Consider the following 22,740-nt stretch of genomic DNA (forward strand, 5'->3'; position numbering starts at 1 on the left):
GTGGGTCTGGACTCACATATCGGCCAGACCGGGTAAGGACGGCAGATTTCCTTCCCTGATGTGAACCAGATGGGTTTTTACGACAATCCGGTAGTTTCATGGTTACCGTTACTGATCCTAGCTTTTTATTTCAGATTTATTTAATTAACTGAATTTGAATTCCCCAGCTGCCGTGGTGGGATGTGAACTCATGTTTCTGTATCATTAGTCCAGACCTCTGGATTACTAGCACAGTTACATAAGCACTATGCTACTGTTCCCATGAAGTCGACCAGTCTCTCCTCCCCCTCCCTCTTATGCGGTACATGGGTTGAGGTCTAGCCTGAAACCAGTCTCGGTTTCACTCGTGCTCTGAGTTACTGGGTGAAAAAACATCGACTCTCTGGCCTCATTCTGTGGAGCGACGGTTCACAGACTCATTTCAACAAACTGTGGTCACGATTTAGCTTCAGTCTCTGCTGAAGGAATGCGGCAGCCCACTGTCGGACCCCTGTCTTTCCCTCGCTGTGGAGAGTCGTCCTCCGCTGAGGGGCTTTGTGCTCTCTGGCCTGAGTGTCAGGACCCTTGGTGCAAAGACACAGAATTACACAGAGCACCTGCCTATGGATAGAATGGTTACAGCACAGTAGGAGGCCATTCGGCCCGTCGAGCCCGTGCCAGTTCTCTGCAAGAGCACTTCAGCTAGTCCCACTCCCCGCCCTTTCCCCGTAGCCCTGCAACTTTCTTTCCTTTAGGTTCTTATCCAACTCCCTTTTGAAAGCCAGGATTGAATCTGCCTCCACCACCCTTTCAGGCAGTGCATTCCAGATCATAACCACTCACTGAGTAAAAAAGCTTTTCCTCATGTCGCCTTTGGATCTTTTCCCAATCACCTTGAATCTGTGTCCTCTGGTTCTCGACCCTTCCACCAATGGGAACAGTTTCTCTCTATCTACTCTGTCCAGACCCCTCATGATTTTGAGCACCTCTATCAAATCTCCTCTCAACCTTCTCTGCTCCAAGGAGAACAACCCCAGCTTCTCCAGTCTATCGACTTAACTGAAGTCCCTCATCCCTGGAATCATTCTCGTAAATCTTTTCTGCACCCTCTCTAAGGCCTTCACATCCTTCCTAAAGTGCGGTGCCCAGAATTAGACACAATACTCCAGTTGGGGCCGAACCAGTGTTTTATAAAAGTTCATCATAATTTCAACACTTTTGTATTCTAATATAAGGGCTAGAAATCCGGCATCACCCCGGTTGGGGCGCTAAATTTTAAAAAGTTGGAGAATTAGTGCCAGGCGCTGATCCATCTGACCTCCCGCTAAACTGATTGTTAGTGCTCCAAGAAAGAACTGGAGAGCTAAATCAATTGCTCATTACCTAACTTAGGGCGCTACACAGAGAGAGAGAGAGAGAGAGAGAGAGTGAGAGAGAGAGAGAGAGAGAGTGAGAGAGAGTGAGAGAGTGAGAGAGAGAGAGAGAGAGTGAGAGAGAGAGAGAGAGTGAGAGAGTGAGAGAGAGTGAGAGAGAGAGAGAGAGAGAGAGAGAGAGTGAGAGAGAGAGAGAGAGAGAAGAGAGAGTGAGAGAGAGTGAGAGAGTGAGAGAGAGTGAGAGAGAGAGAGAGAGAGAGAGAGTGAGAGAGGAGAGAGAGAGAGAGTGAGAGAGAGTGAGAGAAGTGAGAGAGAGAGTGAGAGAGAGAGAGAGAGTGAGCGAGAGAGAGAGAGAGAGAGAGAGAGTGAGCGAGAGAGAGAGAGAGAGATGAGAGAGAGTGAGAGTGAGAGAGAGTGAGAGAGAGAGAGAGAGAGAGAGAGCGGGGCGTAGAGAGAGAGAGAGAGATAGAGAGAGCGGGGCGTTAGAGAGAGAGAGAGAGAGAATGGGGCACTACACAGAGAGAGAGAGAGAGAGAGAGAGAGAGAGAGAGCGAGGCGCTACACAGAGAGAGAGAGAGAGAGAGAGAGAGAGAGAGCGAGGCGCTACGAGAGAGAGAGAGAGAGAGAGAGAGAGCGAGGCGCTACACAGAGAGAGAGAGAGAGAGAGAGGGGGCGCTACACAGAGAGAGAGAGAGAGAGAGATAGAGAGGAGAGAGAGCGGGGCGCTACACAGAGAGAGAGAGAGAGAGAGAGGGCGGACAGAGTATAAAATCAATAAATAGTGGAGGCCTGTAACAAAGGTACAGTAATATTCATGGGTGATTCTAATCTCTATATTGATTGGACAAATCAAATTGGCAATGGTAGCCTTGAGGTTTCCTGTAACAGTATGTAATGGAACCAACCAGTGAGCAGGCTATCTTGGACCTGGTACTGTGTAATGAGACAGAATTAATAAATGAGCTCATAGTAATGGATCCTCTAAGAAAGAGTGATCATAGCATGGTTGAATTTCAAATTCAGTTGGAGGGTGAGAAAGTTGTATCTCAAACCAGTGTCCTGATCTTAAACAAAGGCAATTACAATGGCATGAGGGCAGAACTGGCTAAAGTAGACTGGAAAAACAAATTAAAGGGTAAGACAGTTGCAGTGCAGTGGCGGACATTTAAGGAGATATTTCATAACTCTCAACAAAAATATATTCCAGTGAGAAAGAAAGATTTTAAGAGAAGGGAGCACTATCCGTAGCTAACTAAGGAAGTAAAGGATGATATCAAATTGAAAATGAAGGCACACAATGGTGCCAAGATTGGTGGGAGACCAGAGGATTGAGAAATTTTTAAAAAGCAGCAAAGGATGACTAAAAAAATAATAGAGAGAAGATGAATTATGAGAGTAAACTGGCAAGAAACATTAAAACAAATAGTAAGAGCTTCTACAGGTATATAAAAAGGAAGAGAGTAGCTAAAGTAAACGTTGGTCCCTTAGAGGATGAGACTGGGGAATTAATAATGGGGAACGGGGAAATGGCAGAGACTCTGAACAAATATTTTGTATCTGTCTTCACGGTAGAAGACACTAACAACATCCCAATAATGGATAATCAAGGGGCCACAGGGAGTGGGGAACTAAAGACAATCACTATCACTAAGGAAATAGTACTCGGTAAAATAATGGGACTAAAAGACGACAAATCCCCTGGACCAGATGGCCTGCATCCCAGGGCCTTAAAAGAAGTGGCTGCAGAGATAGTGGGTGCATTGGTTGCAATGTACCAAAATTCCCTGGACTCTGGAGAGGTCCCAGCGGATTGGAAAACTGCTAATGTAACACCCCTATTTAAGAAGAAGGAGACAGAAAGCAGGAAACGATAGACCAGTTAGCCTAACATCTGTCGTTGGGAAAATGCTGGAATCCTTCATTAAGGAAGCAGTAGCAGGGCATTTAGAAATCATAATGCAGTCAAGCAGAGTCAGCATGGTTTTATGAAGGGAAATCCTGTTTAACAAATTTGCTGGAGTTCTTTGAGGAGGTAATGAGCAAGGTGACAAAGGGGAACTAGATGTATTTAGATTTCCAGAAGGCATTCAATAAGGTGCCACATAAAAGGTTAGTGCAGGGGGATGGGTATACAGAGTGGAGCTATAGTAGGGGGTGATTTACAGCCAAATACGGAGGAAAAAAAACAAGTCAGCTGGGAAGGCAGAGCAAATATGTGAAGGCAAAAGGGAATATGGCAAGGCTGGAAGGCATTTATTTTAATGCAAGGAGTCTTGCAAATAAGGTGGATGAACTGAAGTTGTTGTTGAACACATGGGAGTACGATATTGTTGCTATCACGGAGACATGGTTGAGGGAGGGGTCAGGACTGGCAGCTCAATATTCCGGGGTATAGAATCTTCAGGCGAGACAGAGGGGGGTGTAAAAGGGGAGGGGGTGTTGCAATATTAATTAAGGAGTCAATTACTGCTGTAAGGAGGGATGATATATCAGCGGGTTCCTCTAATGAGGCCATATGGGTAGAACTTAAAAACAAAAAGGGGGCAAGCACTTTGCTGGGAGTGTACTATAGGCCCCCAAACAGTCAGGGGGAGATAGAGGAACAGATATGTAGGCAAATCTCAGAGAAGTGCGAAAATAATAGGGTAATAATAGTGGGGGATTTCAACTTCCCCAATATTAATTGGGATAGTCAGAGTGTGAAAGGCTTAGAGGGTGCAGAATTCTTAAAGTGCATCCAGGAGAGCTTTTTGAGCCAACATGTAGAAAGTCCTACAAGAGAGGGGGCGGTACTGGACCTAATTCTAGGGAATGTAGCCGGGCAAGTGGTGGAAGTGTCAATAGGAGAGCATTTTGGCGACAGTGACCATAATTCGGTGAGATTTAAGGTGGTCATGGAAAAAGACAAAGACGGCCCGGAAATAAGGGTTCTAAATTGGGGGAAGGCCGATTTTAATATGATAAGGCAGGATCTGGCCAAAGTGGACTGGGAGCAGCTACTTATAGGAAAATCCACATCAAAGCAGTGGGAGACTTTCAGAAGGGAAATAGAGAGAGTACAACGCCAACATGTTCCCGTAAAGGTCAAGGGGGGGACCAACAAGCAAAGGGAACCTTGGATGACAAGGGATATACAAAAATGCATTAGGAAAAAAAAGGGGGCTTTTGGCAGTTACAAAAGACTAAAGGCGGAGGAAGCCCTAGAGGAGTATAAAAAGTGCAGGGGCATACTTAAAAAAGAAATTAGGAGAGCGAGGAGGGGCCATGAAATAACACTGGCGAGCAAAATAAAGGAAAATCCTAAGATGTTTTATAAGTATATTAAGGGCAAGAGGATAACCAGGGAAAGGGTAGGGCCCATTAGGGACCAAAGTGGCAATCTGTGTGTAGAGCCAGATGATGTAGGCGGGGTTTTGAATGAATTTTTTGCATCTGTGATCACTATGGAGAAAGACGATGTAGACATAGAAATCGGGCAAACGGACTGTGATATACTTGAACATATTAGCATCGAGAGGGAGGAGGTACTAGTGGTTTTAGCAGGCCAAAAAGTGGATAAATCCCCAGGCCCGGACGAGATGTATCCCAGGCTGCTGTGTGAGGCAAAGGAGGAGATTGCAGGGGCTCTGACACAAATTTTCAGAACCCCTCTGGCCACAGGGGATGTACCAGAGGACTGGAGAACAGCTAACGTAGTACCATTATTCAAGAAGGGTAACAGGGATAAACCAGGGAATTACAGGCCAGTGAGCCTAACATCTGTAGTAGGGAAATTGTTGGAAAAAATTCTGAGGGACAAAATTAGTCTCCACTTGGAGAGGCAAGGATTAATCGAGGATAGTCAGCATGGCTTTGTCAAGGGTAAATCATGTCTGACCAATCTGATTGAATTTTTCGAGGGGGTGACTAGGTGAGGGAAATGCTGTGGATGTGGTATACATGGACTTCAGTAAGGCTTTTGACAAAGTCCCGCATAGGAGATTGGTCAAGAAGGTAAGAGCCCATGGGATCCAGGGTGCCTTAGCACGTTGGATCCTAAACTGGCTGAGTGGCAGGAGGCAGAGGGTGATGGTCGAAGGTTGCTTTTGTGACTGGAAGCCTGTGTCCAGTGGGGTACCTCAGGGATCGGTGCTGGGTCCCTTGCTGTTTGTGATAGATTCATAGAGTCATAGAGTTATACAGCACAGAAAGAGGCCCTTCGGCCCATCGTGTCTGCGCCGTCCATCAATCCCTGTCCAGTCTAATCCCATTTTCCAGCATTTGGTCCATAGCCTTGTATGCAGTGGCATTTCAAGTGCTCATCCAAATGCTTCTTGAATGTTGTGAGGGTTCCTGCCTCTACCACCCTTTCAGGCAGTGAGTTCCAGATTCCAACCACCCTCTGGGTGAAAAAGTTCCTCCTCAAATCCCCTCTAAATCTCCTGCCCCTTACCCTGAATCTATGCCCCCTTGTTATTGACCCCCCTACTAAGGAGAAAAGTTCCTCTTTATCTACCCTATCTATGCCCCTCGTCATTTTGTACACCTCAATCAGGTTCCCCCTCAGCCTTCTTTGCTCCAAGGAAAACAACCCCAGCCTGTTTAGTCTTTCTTCATAGCTGAGGCGCTCCATCCCAGGTAACATCCTGGTGAATCTTCTCTGCACCCTCTCCAAAGCAATCACATCCTTCCTATAGTGAGGCGACCAGAACTGCACACAGTACTCCAGCTGTGGCCTCACCAGCGTTTTGTACAGCTCCATCATAACCTCCCTGCTCTTATATTCTATGCCTCGGCTAATGAAGGCAAGTATCCCATATGCCTTTTTAACCACCTTATCTACCTGTTCCGCTGCCTTCAGGGATCTATGTACATGTACACCAAGGTCCCTCTGACCCTCTGTACTTCCTAGGGTCCTACCACTCATTGTGTATTCCCTTGCCTTATTTGTCCGTCCAAAATGCATCACCTCGCACTTTTCAGGGTTAAATTCCATTTGCCACTTTTCCGCCCATCTGACCAACCCGTTTATATCGTCCTGTAGCCTGAGGCTTTCCTCCTCGCAATTTACCACCCCACCAATTTTCGTGTCATCCGCGAACTTACTGATCATACCTTTTACATTCTCATCCAAATCATTTATGTAGATCACAAACAGCAAGGGACCCAGCACCGATCCCTGAGGTACCCCACTGGACACAGGCTTCCAGTCCCAAAAGCAACCTTCGACCATCACCCTCTGCCTCCTGCCACTCAGCCAGTTTAGGATCCAACGCGCCAAGGCACCCTGGATCCCATGGGCTCTTACCTTCTTGACCAGTCTCCTATGCGGGACTTTGTCAAAAGCTTTGCTGAAGTCCATGTAAACCACATCCACAGCATTTCCCTCATCCACACACCAAGTCACCCCCTCGAAAAATTCAATCAGATTTGTCAGACATGTTTTACCCTTGACAAAGCCATGCTGACTATCCCCGATTAATCCTTGCCTCTCCAAGTGGAGACTAATTTTGTCCCTCAGAATTTTTTCCAATAATTTCCCTACCACAGATGTTAGGCTCACTAGCCTGTAATTCCCTGGTTTATCCCTGCCACCCTTCTTGTATAATGGTACTACGTTAGCTGTTCTCCAGTCCTCTGGTACATCCCCTGTGGCCAGAGAGGTTCTGAAAATTTGTGTCAGAGCCCCTGCAATCTCCTCCTTTGCCTCATACAACAGCCTGGGATACATCTCGTCCGGGCCTGGGGATTTATCCACTTTTTGGCCTGCTAAAACCGCTAGTACCTCCTCCCTCTCGATGCTAATATGTTCAAGTATGTCACAGTCCCCTTGCCCGATTTCTATGTCCACATCGCCTTTCTCCATAGTGATCACAGATGAAAAAATTCATTTAAAACCCCGCCTACATCATCTGGCTCTACACACAGATTGCCACTTTGGTCCCTAATGAGCCCTACCCTTTCCCTGGTTATCCTCTTGCCCTTAATATACTTATAAAACATCTTAGGATTTTCCTTTATTTTGCTCGCCAGTGTTATTTCATGGCCCCTCCTCGCTCTCCTAATTTCTTTTTTAAGTATGCCCCTGCACTTTTTATACTCCTCTAGGGCTTCCTCCATCTGTAGTCTTTTGTAACTGCCAAAAGCCCCCCTTTTTTTCCTAATGCATTTTTGTATATCCCTTGTCATCCAAGGTTCCCTTTGCTTGTTGGTCCCACCCTTGACCTTTACGGGAACATGTTGGCGTTGTACTCTCTCTATTTCCCTTCTGAAAGTCTCCCACTGTTTTGATGTGGATTTTCCTATAAGTAGCCGCTCCCAGTCCACTTTGGCCAGATCCTGCCTTATCATATTAAAATCGGCCTTCCCCCAATTTAGAACCCTTATTTCCGGGCCGTCTTTGTCTTTTTCCATGACCACCTTAAATCTCATCGAATTATGGTCACTGTCGCCAAAATGCTCTCCTACTGACACTTCCACCACTTGCCCGGCTACATTCCCTAGAATTAGGTCCAGTACCGCCCCCTCTCTTGTAGGACTTTCTACATGTTGGCTCAAAAAGCTCTCCTGGATGCACTTTAAGAATTCTGCACCCTCTAAGCCTTTCACACTCTGACTATCCCAATTAATATTGGGGAAGTTGAAATCCCCCACTATTATTACCCTATTATTTTTGCACTTCTCTGAGATTTGCCTACATATCTGTTCCTCTATCTCCCCCTGACTGTTTGGGGGCCTATAGTACACTCCCAGCAAAGTGCTTGCCCCCTTTTTGTTTTTAAGTTCTACCCATATGGCCTCATTAGAGGAACCCGCTAATATATCATCCCTCCTTACAGCAGTAATTGACTCCTTAATTAATATTGCAACACCCCCTCCCCTTTTACACCCCCCTCTGTCTCGCCTGAAGATTCTATACCCCGGAATATTGAGCTGCCAGTCCTGACCCTCCCTCAGCCATGTCTCCGTGATAGCAACAATATCGTACTCCCATGTGTTCAACAACAACTTCAGTTCATCCACCTTGTTTGCAAGACTCCTTGCATTAAAATAAATGCCTTCCAGCCTTGCCATATTCCCTTTTGCCTTCACATATTTGCTCCGCCTTCCCAGCTGACTTGTTTTTTCCTCCATATTTGGCTGTAAGTCACCCCCTACTATAGCTCCACTCTGTATCCCATCCCCCTGCCAAGTTAGTTTAAACCCCCCCCCCAGCATTGCTAGCAAACCTCCCCGCAAGGATATTGGTCCCCCTCTGGTTCAGGTGTAAACCGTCCGACTTTCCCAGAAGCAGACCCAGTGATCCAGGAAACTAAAGCCCTCCCTCCTGCACCATCCCTTTAGCCACGCATTCATCTGTTCTATCTTCCTATTCCTATACTCACTAGCACGTGGTACCGGGAGTAATCCAGAGATTACAACCTTTGAGGTCCTGCTCTTTAATCTTCCACCTAGCTCCCTAAATTCTTGCTGCAGGACCTCATCCCTCTTTTTACCTATGTCGTTGGTACCAATGTGGACCACGACCTCTGGCTGTTCACCCTCCCCCTCCAGAATGCCCTGCAGCCGCTCAGTGACATCCTTGACCCTGGCACCAGGGAGGCAACAAACCATCCTGGATTCACGTCTACGGCCACAGAAACGCCTCTCTGTTCCCCTTACTATAGAATCCCCTACCACTATTGCTCTCCCACTCTTTTTCCTCCCTTCCTGGGCAGCAGGAGCACCCCCAGTGCCAGGAAGTTGGCTGCTGCTGCCTTCCCCTGGTGAGTCATCCCCCTCAACAGTATCCAAATCGGTATACCTGTTTGAGAGGGGAATGGTCACAGGGGTCTCCTGCACCACCTGCCTGCTTCTATTGCTCCGCCTGGTGGTCACCCATTTCCTTTCTTCTTGTGCAGCCCTTACCTGCGGTGTGACCAACTCACTAAACGTGTTATCCACGTCCCTCTCAGCATCGTGAATGCTCCACAACCCATCCACCCGCAGCTCCAGCGCCTCAATGCGGTCTGCTAGTAGCTGCAGCTGGATGCATTTCCGGCACACGTGGTCATCAGGGGCACCAGCAGTGTCCCTGAATTCCCACATAGAGCAAGAGGAGCATAACTCGGGGCTGGGCTCTCCTGGCATGACTTACCCTTTAATTAATTTAAATTAATTCACTATCAACAATTAAAGATATCTCTAAGGCGCTTGTATAGTCTACCAACAGTCCCTGCTACACCAGAAAAGACCCTAGTAACTATAAACTACAGAGTTAAAGTTTAAAAAAGAGAAATACTCACCAACCAATCACTTACCTGCTCCCTGGTGACGTCACACTCTGATTACTTTTTACCTCTCTCCCCGCTGCTGAGTTGGTCGGGCCTCACTGCTCCCTGGAACTGGTCGGGCCTCGCTGCTTGCGCCGGTTTTTATACCGGGCTCCTCCTCGCCCCACTGCTCCCTGGAACTGGTCGGGCCTCGGTGCTCGCGCCGGTTTTTATACCGGGCTCCTCCTTGCCTCACTGCTCCCTGGAACTGGTCAGGCCTCGGTGCTCGCGCCGGTTTTTATACCGGGCTCCTCCTCGCCTCACTGCTCCCTGGAACTGGTTTGGATGAGAATGTAAAAGGTATGATCAGTAAGTTCGCAGATGACACGAAAATTGGTGGGGTGGTAAATTGCGAGGAGGAAAGCCTCAGGCTACAGGACGATATAAACGGGTTGGTCAGATGGGCGGAAAAGTGGCAAATGGAATTTAACCCTGAAAAGTGCGAGGTGATGCATTTTGGACGGACAAATAAGGCAAGGGAATACACAATGAGTGGTAGGACCCTAGGAAGTACAGAGGGTCAGAGGGACCTTGGTGTACATGTACATAGATCCCTGAAGGCAACGGAACAGGTAGATAAGGTGGTTAAAAAGGCATATGGGATACTTGCCTTCATTAGCCGAGGCATAGAATATAAGAGCAGGGAGGTTATGATGGAGCTGTACAAAATGCTGGTAAGGCCACAGCTGGAGTACTGTGTGCAGTTCTGGTCACCTCACTATAGGAAGGATGTGATTGCTTTGGAGAGGGTGCAGAGAAGATTCACCAGGATGTTACCTGGGATGGAGCGCCTCAGCTATGAAGAAAGACTAAACAGGCTGGGGTTGTTTTCCTTGGAGCAAAGAAGGCTGAGGGGGGACCTGATTGAGGTGTACAAAATGATGAGGGGCATAGATAGGGTAGATAAAGAGGAACTTTTCCCCTTAGTAGGGGGGTCAATAACAAGGGGGCATAGATTCAAGGTAAGGGGCAGGAGGTTTAGAGGGGATTTGAGGAGGAACTTTTTCACCCAGAGGGTGGTTGGAATCTGGAACTCACTGCCTGAAAGGGTGGTAGAGGCAGGAACCCTCACAACATTCAAGAAGCATTTGGATGAGCACTTGAAATGCCATTGCATACAAGGCTATGGACCAAATGCTGGAAAATGGGGTTAGATTGGACAGGGCTTGATGGACGGCGCAGACACGATGGGCCGAAGGGCCTCTTTCTGTGCTGTATAACTCTATGACTCTATGACTCTATAAGTGCTCACAGAGTTGGGGGTAATATATTAGCATGGATAGAGAATTGGCTAACTAACAGAAAGCAGAGAGTCGGGATAAATGGGTCATTTTCCGGTTGGCAAAAGGTAACTAGTGGGGTGCCACAGGGATTGGTGCTGGGGCCTCAACTATTTACAATCTACATTAATGACTTGGATGAAGGGACCGAGTGTAATGTAGCCAAGTTTGCGGATGATACAAAGATGGGTGGGAAAACAAGTTGGGCAGAGGACTCATAGAATCTGCAAAGGGATATAGACAGGCTAGGTGAGTGGGCAAACATTTGGCAGATGGAGTATAATGTGGGAAAGTGCGAGGTTATATACTTTGGCAGGAAAAATAAAAAAGCAAATTATTATTTAAATGGAGAGATTGCAAAATGCTACAGTTCAGAGAGACCTGGGGGTCCTTGTGCATGAAACACAAAAAGTTAGCATGCAGGTACAGCAAGTAATCAAAAAGGCAAATGGAATGTTGGTCTTTATTTCAAAGGGGTAGGAGTATAAAAACAGGGAAGTCCTGCTACAACTGTACAGGGCGTTGGTGAGACCACACCTGGAGTACTGCGTACAGTTTTGGTCTCCTTATTTAAGGAAGGATATACGTGCATTGGAGGCAGTTCAGAGACGATTCACTAGGTTAATACCAGAGATGAGGGGGTTGACTTATGAAGAAAGGTTGAGCAGGTTGGGCCTATACTCATTGGAATTTAGAAAAATGAGAGGTGATCTTATCGAAACATATAAGATACTGAGGGAGCTCGACAAGGTAGATGCAGAGAGGATGTTTCCCCTCATGGGGAAATCTAGAACTCGGGGTCACAGTCTCAGAATAAAGGGTCGCCCTTTTAGAACTGAGATGAGGAATTTCTTCTCTCAGAGGGCCGTAAATCTTTGGAATTCTCTGCCCCAGAGAGCCGTGGAGGCTGGGTCATTAAATACATTTAAGGTGGAGATAGACAGATTTTTGCAAGATTATGGGGAGCGGGCTGGGTAGTGGCTTTGAGCCCAAGATCAGCCATGATCTTATTGAATGGCGGAGCAGGCTCAAGGGGCCAAGTGGCCGATTCCTGCTCCTAATTCTTATGTTCTTATGAGAAGGCAGCATTGATTAGCCTAAAATGAAAGTGGATGTTGATGCCTTTAAATACGCCTCCTACAGCGGCTGTCCGACTGCATCATGCCTCCTCTTCCTGCCGTTGTTCACGCCTGGCGCTAAGGCAGGGGTCGGACATCAATTTTGCACAGGGGCCATTAATGGAGCGTTCCACAGACGTTGACGTCACGATCTGCCAGGCACTAAAGGCCTAGGCGCTAACTGTTAGCGACAGAGATAAATCCCAGGTGAATTTCACGTGCGGCATTGGATTCGCCGCGCCCCGCCACAAACCCATTAGCGCCCCGTTAGTGTCCCCCCCAGGCACTACCAGGAGCCGCTAACATGCCGAATTTCTCCCCCTATTCCTCTATTTCTGAAGCCCAGGATCCCGTAAGCTTTTTTAACTGCTTTCTCAACCTATCCTGCCACCTTCAATGATTTGTGCACACATACCCCAGGTCTCTCTGTTCATGCACCCCCTTTAGGATTGTACCCTTTAGTTTATATTGCCTCTCCTCATTCTTCCTGCCAAAATGTATCACTTCTCACTTTTCTGCGTTAAATTTCATCTGCCACGTGTCCGCCCATTTCACCAGCCTGTCTATGTCTTCTTGAAGTCTTCTCACCCTCCTTCTCACTGTTCACTATACTTCCATGTTTTGTGTAATCTGCAAATTTTGAAATTGTGCCCTGTACACCCAAGTCCAAGTCATTAATATACATCAAGAAAAGCAGTGGTCCTAGAACCGACCCCTGGGGAACACCACTGTATACCTTCCTCCAGTCCGAAAAACAACTGTTCATCACTACTCTCTGTTTCCTGTCACTTAGCCAATTTCGTATCCATGCTGCCACTGTCCCTTTTATTCCATGGGCTTCAACTTTGCTGGCAAGCCTATTATGTGGCACTTTATCAAACTCCTTTTTGGGAATCCATGTACACCACGTCAACCGCATTGCCCTCACCAACCCTCTCTGTTACCTCATCAAAAAACTCAATCAAGTTAGTTAAACACGATTTGCCTTTAACAAATCCGTGCTGGCTTCCCTTAATTAATCTACACGTCCAAGTGACTGTTAATTTTGTCCCTGGTTATCGTTTCTAAAAGCTTCCCCACTACCGAGGTTAAACTGCCCAGCCTGTAGTTGCTGGGTTTATCCTTACACCCTTTTTGAACAAGGGGGTAACATTTGTAATTCTCCAGTCCTCTGGCACCACTTCTGTACCTAAGGAGGATTGGAATATTATGGCCAGTACCTCCGTGATTTCCACCTTTACTTCCCTCAGCATCCTAGGATGCATCCCATCTGGTCCTGGTGACTTATCTACTTTAAGTACTACCAGCCTTTCTAATACCTCCTCTTTATCAAATGTTATCCCATCCAGTATCTCAACCAACTCCTCTTTCACCATGACTTTGGCAGCATCTTCTTCCTTGGTAAAGACAGATGCCAAGTATTTGTTCAGTACCTCAGTCACACTCTCTGCCTCTCTTTCAGTTATGTCTGGTCGCCACAAAGTGAGCGTTCAGGGCTGGCGGTTTAGTAATAGCAGTCTGATACCACAAGCTTGCAGTCAGTAAAGGTTATCACGATTCAGGCTTTCACTAGCGGAAAGCTGGGTCTGTCTGTACCCAGCAGAGAGATCATTTACAAGAAGACAAGGGTGTGGGGTGTGGGCTGCTGTGGTCGGATCAGAATGCTGTGAAAGTTGTGGTATTACCTGAGACACAATGTTCAGATTGCACTTCTGAAGACCCTTCAGAGAACTGGAGTTTGCTTTGTAAAAGGAGCTGGGTCTTGAGGTTTGACTCGTTCTCATGAGATGTTGTTAAGTTTGGTACCCCGTCCACCCCGAAGGAGAAACACTAACTATGCATCCTTCCCGGAAATAAAGTTCTTCTCCAGCAAGGCCACCACTCTTTGTGAAGCAATACCCTCCCCTGCTCCCCTGAAGGCACTGACCGTGGTTCGGTTTCCGTGGCTCCCTCCAGTACTTCACCCAACAACAACTTGCATTAATACAGTGCCTTAATAACATAGAAAAATGTCCTGAGTCATCTCGCAGAGGCGTAATCGGGAAATAAATGACAACGAGTCAAAGAAGGACATTAGCAAGGGCTGACCAAAGGCTTGGTCAAAGAGGTGGGTTTTAAAGGAGGTGGGAAGGGAGGAAGGACCCCATCCGGATCACCTTCCATGGAGACCTAGGAACCCCTATCACAGCCTCAAACGACACGGATTTCTGCCTCCATTCCCGCTCCCGAGGTCCATTCCGGCTATTACTCTGTGCACTGAGGGATGTCCTGCTATCATTCTTTTCCCATTTTGTATCCCCCTGTAATATTTAATATTCCACCAGGTACTTTAAATATTCTCCCCACACAATCACAATAAATAATCTTAGCAACAGAGGAAGAAAGCCAGTAATTTCCTGCTGTTTTTTCTAACCTTGATTACTTGGCCCCTCCACACCTGAGGATATACCAGCATCCGCCAGTCTAGAGCATCGACCCCTCAGCAACAGTGATTAGCCGGTAAAGTGGGTGGGGGATTGGATGCTGGCTCCCTGCCACTCAACACCACCCCCTGGGATTTACAACTGGAAGTTACCTCAAGCAGCCGTCTGCCTTGCCATGGGTGGAAATACAGGGCGCAGGACACGGCGCAGGACGCATGGCGCAGGGTGCAGGACGGACAGCGCAGGGTGCAGGACGGACAGCGCAGGGTGCAGGATGGACAGCGCAGGGTGCAGGACGCAGGGCGCATGACACGGTGCAGGACGCATGGCGCAGGACACAGGATGCACGGTGCAGGGTGCAGGACGGACAGTGCAGGGTGCAGGACGCACGGCGCAGGGTGCAGGACGGACAGCGCAGAGTGCAGAATGGACAGCGCAGGGTGCAGGACGCACGGCGCAGGGTGCAGGACGCACGGTGCAGGGTGCAGGATGGACAGCGCAGGGTGCAGGACGCACGGCGCAGGGTGCAGGATGCACGGCGCAGGGTGCAGGACGCACGGTGCAGGGTGCAGGATGGACAGCGCAGGGTGCAGGACGCATGGCGCAGGGTGCAGGACGGACAGCGCAGGGTGCAGGATGGACAGTGCAAGGTGCAGGACGCACGGCGCAGGGTGCAGGACGGACAGCGCAGGGTGCAGGATGGACAGCGCAGGGTGCAGGACGCACGGCGCAGGGTGCAGGACAGACAGGGCAGGGTGCAGGATGGACAGCGCAGGGTGCAGGATGCACGGCGCAGGGTGCAGGACGGATAGTGCAGGATGCAGGATGGACAGCGCAGGGTGCAGGATGCACGGCGCAGGGTGCAGGACGGACAGTGCAGGGTGCGGGATGGACAGCGCAGGGTGCAGGATGCACGGCATAGGGTGCAGGACGGATAGTGCAGGATGCAGGATGGACAGCGCAGGGTGCAGGGTGCACGGCACAGGGTGCAGGACACATGACACAGGGTGCAGGACGCAGGGTGCAGGGCACATGACACAGGGTGCAGGGCGCATGACACAGGGTGCAGGACGTCCGGTGCAGGGTGCAGGACGCACGGTGCAGGGTGCAGGATGCATGACACGGTGCAGGACGCATGGTGCAGGGTGCAGGACGCATGACACTGTGTAGGACACACGGCGCAGGGTGCAGGGCACATGACAAAAGGTACAGGACGCATGACACGGTGCAGGACGCACGGTGCAGGGTGCAGGGTGCATGACACAGGGTGCAGGACACACGGCACAGGGTGCAGAATCTCCTAGATCCTCGATGGTGCTCACACTGAGGGACCACAGTGTGTGTTTACACCAACTGACTAATGTCAGTTTGGCTCAGTGAGGGGCACGCTCGCCTCTGCGTCAGAAGGTCATGGGTTCTTTCTTCCTTTCTCTCTCTTTCTTTCTCTGTTTCCGTGTAAACTTGGATTCCACCGCACTGCTGATGAATTAAATGCAGCAAGTGTTTAAATACAAAATAACCGTGGCTACATTTCACTGGCTGTGAAGCTCTTTGGGATGTTCTGAGGATGTGAAAGGCGCTATATGAATGCAGGTTCTCTCTTTATTTCCCGGTGACTCTCCCACACCTCTAAGCATTTGCTTCTTCTCTTCCAGCCCAACCAAGCAAACAATCATTGTCTCCGGAGCCATCACCAGGGTAAGTGTCTCCAGGTTTCAAAAAACATTTCTAAAATCGACCGGAGCCTGCTGTCTAACTGACGGCAGCGAGCTCAACCCCACCCGTTCAGCTCCGGAACCTGGGTCCAAATCCAACCACATCAAGGGGATGCAAGTCTCCGCTCCCTGTTGACTACTTGAAATGAGTTGGTGCAGTCACAGACTAGTACAAGGTTGGTTTAATTCTGTGCCACACTAGTACCTGCCCTGGGAGTGTTTGATGGGGCAGTGTAGAGGGAGCTTTACTCTGTATCTAACCCGTGCTGTACCTGCCCTGGGAGTGTTTGATGGGACAGTGTAGAGGGAGCTTTACTCTGTATCTAACCCGTGCTGTACCTGCCCTGGGAGTGTTTGATGGGACAGTGTAGAGGGAGATTTACTCTGTGTCTAACCCGTGCTGTACCTGCCCTGGGAGTGTTTGATGGGACAGTGTAGAGGGAGCTTTACTCTGTATCTAACCCGTGCTGTACCTGCCCAAGGAGTGTTTGATGGGACAGTGTAGAGGGAGCTTTACTCTGTATCTAACCCGTGCTGTACCTGCCCTGGGAGTGTTTGATGGGACAGTGTAGAGGGAGCTTTACTCTGTATCTACCCTGTGCTGTACCTGCCCTGGGAGTGTTTGATGGGACAGTGTAGAGGGAGCTTTACTCTGTATCTAACCCGTGCTGTACCTGCCCTGGGAGTGTTTGATGGGTCAGTGTAGAGGGAGCTTTACTCTGTATCTAACCCGTACTGTACCTGCCCTGGGAGTGTTTGATGGGACAGTGTAGAGGGAGCTTTACTCTGTATCTAACCCGTGCTGTACCTGCCCTGGGAGTGTTTGATGGGACAGTGTAGAGGGAGCTTTACTCTGTATCTAACCCATGCTGTACCTGCCCTGGGAGTGTTTGATGGGACAGTGTAGAGGGAGCTTTACTCTGTATCTAACCCGTGCTGTACCTGCCCTGGGAGTGTTTGATGGGACAGTGTAGAAGGAGTTTTACTCTGTATCCAACCCGTGCTGTACCTGCCCTGGGAGTGTTTGATGGGACAGTGTAGAGGGAGCTTTACTCTGTATCTAACCCGTGCTGTACCTGCCCTGGGAGTGTTTGATGGGACAGTGTAGAAGGAGTTTTACTCTGTATCTAACCCGTGCTGTACCTGCCCTGGGAGTGTTTGATGGGGACAGTGTAGAGGGAGCTTTACTCTGAATCTAACCCGTGCTGTACCTGCCCTGGGAGTGTTTGATGGAACAGTGTAGAGGGAGCTTTACTCTGTATCTAACCCGTGCTGTACCTGCCCTGAGAGTGTTTGATAGGGACAGTGTAGAGGGAGCTTTACTCTGTATCTAACCCCGTGCTGTACCGGCCCTGGATTGCTTGATGGGACAGTGTAGAGGGAGCTTTACTCTGTATCTAACCCGTGCTGTACCTGCCCTGGGAGTGTTTGATGGGACAGTGTAGAGGGAGCTTTATTCTGTATCTAACCCATGCTGTACCTACCCTGGGAGTGTTTGATGGGGCAGTGTAGAGGGAGCTTTACTCTGTATCTAACCTGTGCAGTACCTGCCCTGGGAGTGTTTGATGGGGCAGTGTAGAGGGAGCTTTACTCTGTATCTAACCTGTGCAGTACCTGCCCTGGGAGTGTTTGATGGGACAGTGTAGAGGGAGCTTTACTCTGTATCTAACCCGTGCTGTACCTGCCCTGGGAGTGTTTGATGGGACAGTGTAGAGGGAGCTTTACTCTGTATCTAACCCGTGCTGTACCTGCCCTGGGAGTGTTTGATGGGACAGTGTAGAGGGAGCTTTACTCTGTATCTAACCCGTGCTGTACCTGCCCAAGGAGTGTTTGATGGGACAGTGTAGAGGGAGCTTTACTCTGTATCTAACCCGTGCTGTACCTGCCCTGGGAGTGTTTGATGGGACAGTGTAGAGGGAGCTTTACTCTGTATCTACCCTGTGCTGTACCTGCCCTGGGAGTGTTTGATGGGACAGTGTAGAGGGAGCTTTACTCTGTATCTAACCCGTGCTGTACCTGCCCTGGGAGTGTTTGATGGGTCAGTGTAGAGGGAGCTTTACTCTGTATCTAACCCGTACTGTACCTGCCCTGGGAGTGTTTGATGGGACAGTGTAGAGGGAGCTTTACTCTGTATCTAACCCGTGCTGTACCTGCCCTGGGAGTGTTTGATGGGACAGTGTAGAGGGAGCTTTATTCTGTATCTAACCCATGCTGTACCTACCCTGGGAGTGTTTGATGGGGCAGTGTAGAGGGAGCTTTACTCTGTATCTAACCTGTGCAGTACCTGCCCTGGGAGTGTTTGATGGGGCAGTGTAGAGGGAGCTTTACTCTGTATCTAACCTGTGCAGTACCTGCCCTGGGAGTGTTTGATGGGACAGTGTAGAGGGAGCTTTACTCTGTATCTAACCCGTGCTGTACCTGCCCTGGGAGTGTTTGATGGGACAGTGTAGAGGGAGCTTTACTCTGTATCTAACCCATGCTGTACCTGCCCTGGGAGTGTTTGATGGGACAGTGTAGAGGGAGCTTTACTCTGTATCTAACCCGTGCTGTACCTGCCCAAGGAGTGTTCGATGGGACAGTGTCGAGGGAGCTTTACTCTGTATCTAACCCATGCTGTACCTGCCCTGGGAGTGTTTGATGGGACAGTGTAGAGGGAGCTTTACTCTGTATCTAACCCGTGCTGTACCTGCCCTGGGAGTGTTTGATGGGACAGTGTAGAGGGAGCTTTACTCTGTATCTAACCCATGCTGTACCTGCCCTGGGAGTGTTTGATGGGACAGTGTAGAGGGAGCTTTACTCTGTATCTAACCCGTGCTGTACCTGCCCTGGGAGTGTTTGATGGGACAGTGTAGAAGGAGTTTTACTCTGTATCCAACCCGTGCTGTACCTGGCCTGGGAGTGTTTGATGGGACAGTGTAGAGGGAGCTTTACCCTGTATCTAACCCGTGCTGTACCTGCCCTGGGAGTGTTTGATGGGACAGTGTAGAAGGAGTTTTACTCTGTATCTAACCCGTGCTGTACCTGCCCTGGGAGTGTTTGATGGGGACAGTGTAGAGGGAGCTTTACTCTGTATCTAACCCGTGCTGTACCTGCCCTGAGAGTGTTTGATAGGGACAGTGTAGAGGGAGCTTTACTCTGTATCTCACCCCGTGCTGTACCAGCCCTGGATTGCTTGATGGGACAGTGTAGAGGGAGCTTTACTCTGTATCTAACCCGTGCTGTACCTGCCCTGGGAGTGTTTGATGGGACAGTGTAGAGGGAGCTTTACTCTGTATCTAACCCATGCTGTACCTACCCTGGGAGTGTTTGAAGGGACAGTGTAGAGGGAGCTTTACTCTGTACCTAACCCCGTGCAGAACCTGCCCTGGGAGTGTTTGATGGGACAGTGTAGAGGGAGCTTTACTCTGTATCATAGTAAAGGATCATCTGGGGAAGAGTGATCATAGCATGTTAGAATTTCAAATTCAGTTTGAGGGTGAGAAACTTGGGTCTCAAACTGGTGTCCTGAATTTAAATAAAGGCAATTACAAAGGTATGAAAACAGAGTTGGATAAAGTGGACTGGGAAAATAGATTAAAGTGTAAGACGGTAGATAAGAATGGCAGACATTTAAGGAGATATTTCATAACTCTCAGCAAAGATATATTCCAGTGAGAAAGAAAAACTCTAAGAGAAGGATGAACCACCCGTGGCTAACTCAGGAAGTCAAGGATGGTATCAAATTGAAAACAAACACATACAATGTTACAAAGATTAGTGGTAGGCCAGAGGATTGGGAAATTTTTAGAAACCAGCAAAGGACGACTAAAAAAATAATAAAGAGGGAGAAGATAGAGTATGAGAGTAAACTAGCAAGAAATATAAAAACAGACAGTAAGAGCTTCTACATGTATATAAAAAGGAAGAGAGTAACTAAAGTAAACATTGGTCCCTTAGAGGATGAGACTGGGGAATTAATAATGGGAAACAGGGAAATGGCAGAGGCTTTGAACAAATACTTTGTATTGGTCTTCACGGTAGAAGACACTAAAAGCATCCCAGTAATAATAAATAATCAAGGGGCTATAGGGAGGGGGGAACTTAAAACAATCACCATCACTAGAGAAAAAGTACTGGGCAAACTTATAGGTCTAAAAGATGACAAGTCCCCTGGACCAGATGGCCTGCATTCCAGGGTCTTAAAAGAAGTGGCTGCAGAGATAGTGGATGCATTGGTTGCAATCTACCAAAATTCCCTGGATTCTGGAGAGGTCCCAGCAGATTGGAAAATTGCAAATGTAACCTCCCCTATTCAAGAAAGGAGGGAGACAGAAAGCAGGAAACTATAGACCAGTTAGCCTAACATCTGTCATTGGGAAAATGCTGGAGTCCCTCATTAAGGAAGCAGTAGCAGGGCATTTAGAAAATCATAATGCAGCCAAGCAGAGTCAGCATGGTTTTATGAAAGGGGAATCATGTTTGACAAATTTACTAGAGTTCTTTGAGGATGTAATGAGCAGGGTGGATAAAGGGGAACCAGTAGATGTGGTGTATTTGGATTTCCAGAAGGCATTCGATAATGTGCCACATAAAAGGTTACAGCACAAGATAAGAGCTCACGGGGTTGGGGGTAATATATTAGCATGGATAGAGGATTGGCTAACTAACAGGAAACAGAGAGTCAGGATAAATGGGTCATTTTCAGGTTGGCAAACGGTAACTAGTGGGGTGCCACAGGGATCAGTGCTGGGGCCTCAGCTGTTTACAATCTACATTAATGACTTGGATGAAGGGACCGAGTGTACTGTAGCCAAATTTGCTGATGATACAAAGATAGGTGGGAAAGCAAGTTGTGAGGAGGACACAAAGAATCTGCAAAGGGATATAGACAGGCTAAGTGAGTGGGCAAAACTCTGGCAGATGGAGTATAATGTGGTAAAATGTGAGGTTATCCACTTTGGTAGGAAAAATAAAAAAGCAACTTATTATTTCAATGAAGGGAGAGATTACAAAATGCTGCAGTACAGAGGGACCTGGGGGTCCTTGTAAATGAAACACAAAAAGTCAGCATGCAGGTACAGCAAGTAAGTAGGAAGGCCAATGGAATGTTGGCCTTTATTTCAAGGGGGATGGAGTATCAAAGTAGGGAAGTCCTGCTACAACTGTACAGGGCGTTGGTGAGACCACACCTGGAGTACTGCATACAGTTTTGGTCTCTTTATTTAAGGAAGGATATACTTGCATTGGAGGCAGTTCAGAGAAGGTTCACGAGGTTGATTCCTGAGATGAAGGGGTTGTCTTATGAGGAAAGGTTGAGCAGGTTGGGCCTATACTCATTGGAGTTTAGACGAATGAGAGGGGATCTTATTGAAACATATAAGATTCTGAGGGGGCTCAACAAGATAGATGCAGAGAGAATGTTTCCCCTCGTGGGGGAACCTGGAACTCGGGGGCATAGTTTCAGAATAAGGGGGCACCCTTTTAAAACGGAAATGAGGAGGAATTTCTTCTCTCAGAGGGTCGTGAATCTGTGGAATTCTCTTCCCCAGAGAGCTGTGGAGGCTGAGTCACTGAATATATTTAAGGTGGAGATAGACAGATTTTTGAACGGTAAGGGAGTCGAGGGTTATGGGGAGTGGGCAGGGAAGTGGAGTTCAGGCCAAGATCAGATCAGCCATGATCTTATTGAATGGCGGAGCAGGCTCGAGGGGCCAAGTGACCGACTCCTGCTCCTACGTCTTATGTAGGGGTCGGTTCTAGGACCACTGCTTTTCTTAATATATATTAATGACTTGGATGTGGGTGTACAGGGCACAATTTCAAAATTTGCAGATGACACAAAGCTTGGAAGTATAGTGAACAGTGAGGAGGCTAGTGATCGACTTCAGGAAGACATAGACAGGCTGGTGAAATGAGCGGACATGTGACAGATGAAATTTAACGCAGAAAAGTGCGAAGTGATACATTTTGGTAGAAAGAATGAGGAGAGGAAATATAAACTAAAGGGTACAATCCTAAAGGGGGTGCATGAACAGAGACCTGGGGGTATGTGTGCACAAATCGTTGAAGGTGGCAGGGCAGGTTGAGAAAGCAGTTAAAAAAGCTTATGGGATCCTGGGCTTCATAAATAGAGGTATAGAGTACAAAAGCGTGGAAGTTATGATGAACCTTTATAAAACACTGGTTCGGCCTCAACTGGAATATTGTGTCCAATTCTGGGCACCGCACTTTAGGAACGATGTGAAGGCTTTAGAGAGGGTGCAGAAAAGATTTACAAGAATGGTTCCAGGGATGAGGGACTTCAGTTACGTGGATAGACTGGAGAAGCTGGGGTTGTTCTCCTTGGAGCAGAGAAGATTGAGAGGAGATTTGATAGAGGTGTTCAAAATCATGAGGGGTCTGGACAGAGTAGAGAGAAACTGTTCCCATTGGCGGAAGGGTCGAGAACCAGAGGACACAGATTTAAGGTGATTGGCAGAAGATCCAAAGTCGACATGAGGAAAATCTTTTTTACGCAGCGAGTGGTTATGATCTGGAATGCACTGCCTGAGAGGGTGGTGGAGGCAGACTCAATCATGGCTT

The 22,740-nt window shown here is 48.2% G+C and overlaps 1 protein-coding gene across 1 annotated transcript in view; it reads left to right on the forward strand.

The window, feature by feature from the left end:
• LOC147100963 (death-associated protein 1 homolog) overlaps positions 1 to 22,740 on the forward strand; it is a 53,795-nt gene that overhangs the window by 29,444 nt on the left and 1,611 nt on the right. The window contains exon 3 of the mRNA XM_085966077.1: positions 16,120 to 16,162. Coding sequence (XP_085822203.1) covers positions 16,120 to 16,162 — 43 coding nt within the window. The remainder of the gene's footprint in view (positions 1 to 16,119; positions 16,163 to 22,740) is intronic.

The sequence above is a fragment of the Somniosus microcephalus genome, chromosome 24 (assembly GCF_052327205.1).
Source record: "Somniosus microcephalus isolate GS21.2 chromosome 24, FLI_Smic_1.0, whole genome shotgun sequence".
Classification (NCBI taxonomy): domain Eukaryota; kingdom Metazoa; phylum Chordata; class Chondrichthyes; order Squaliformes; family Somniosidae; genus Somniosus; species Somniosus microcephalus.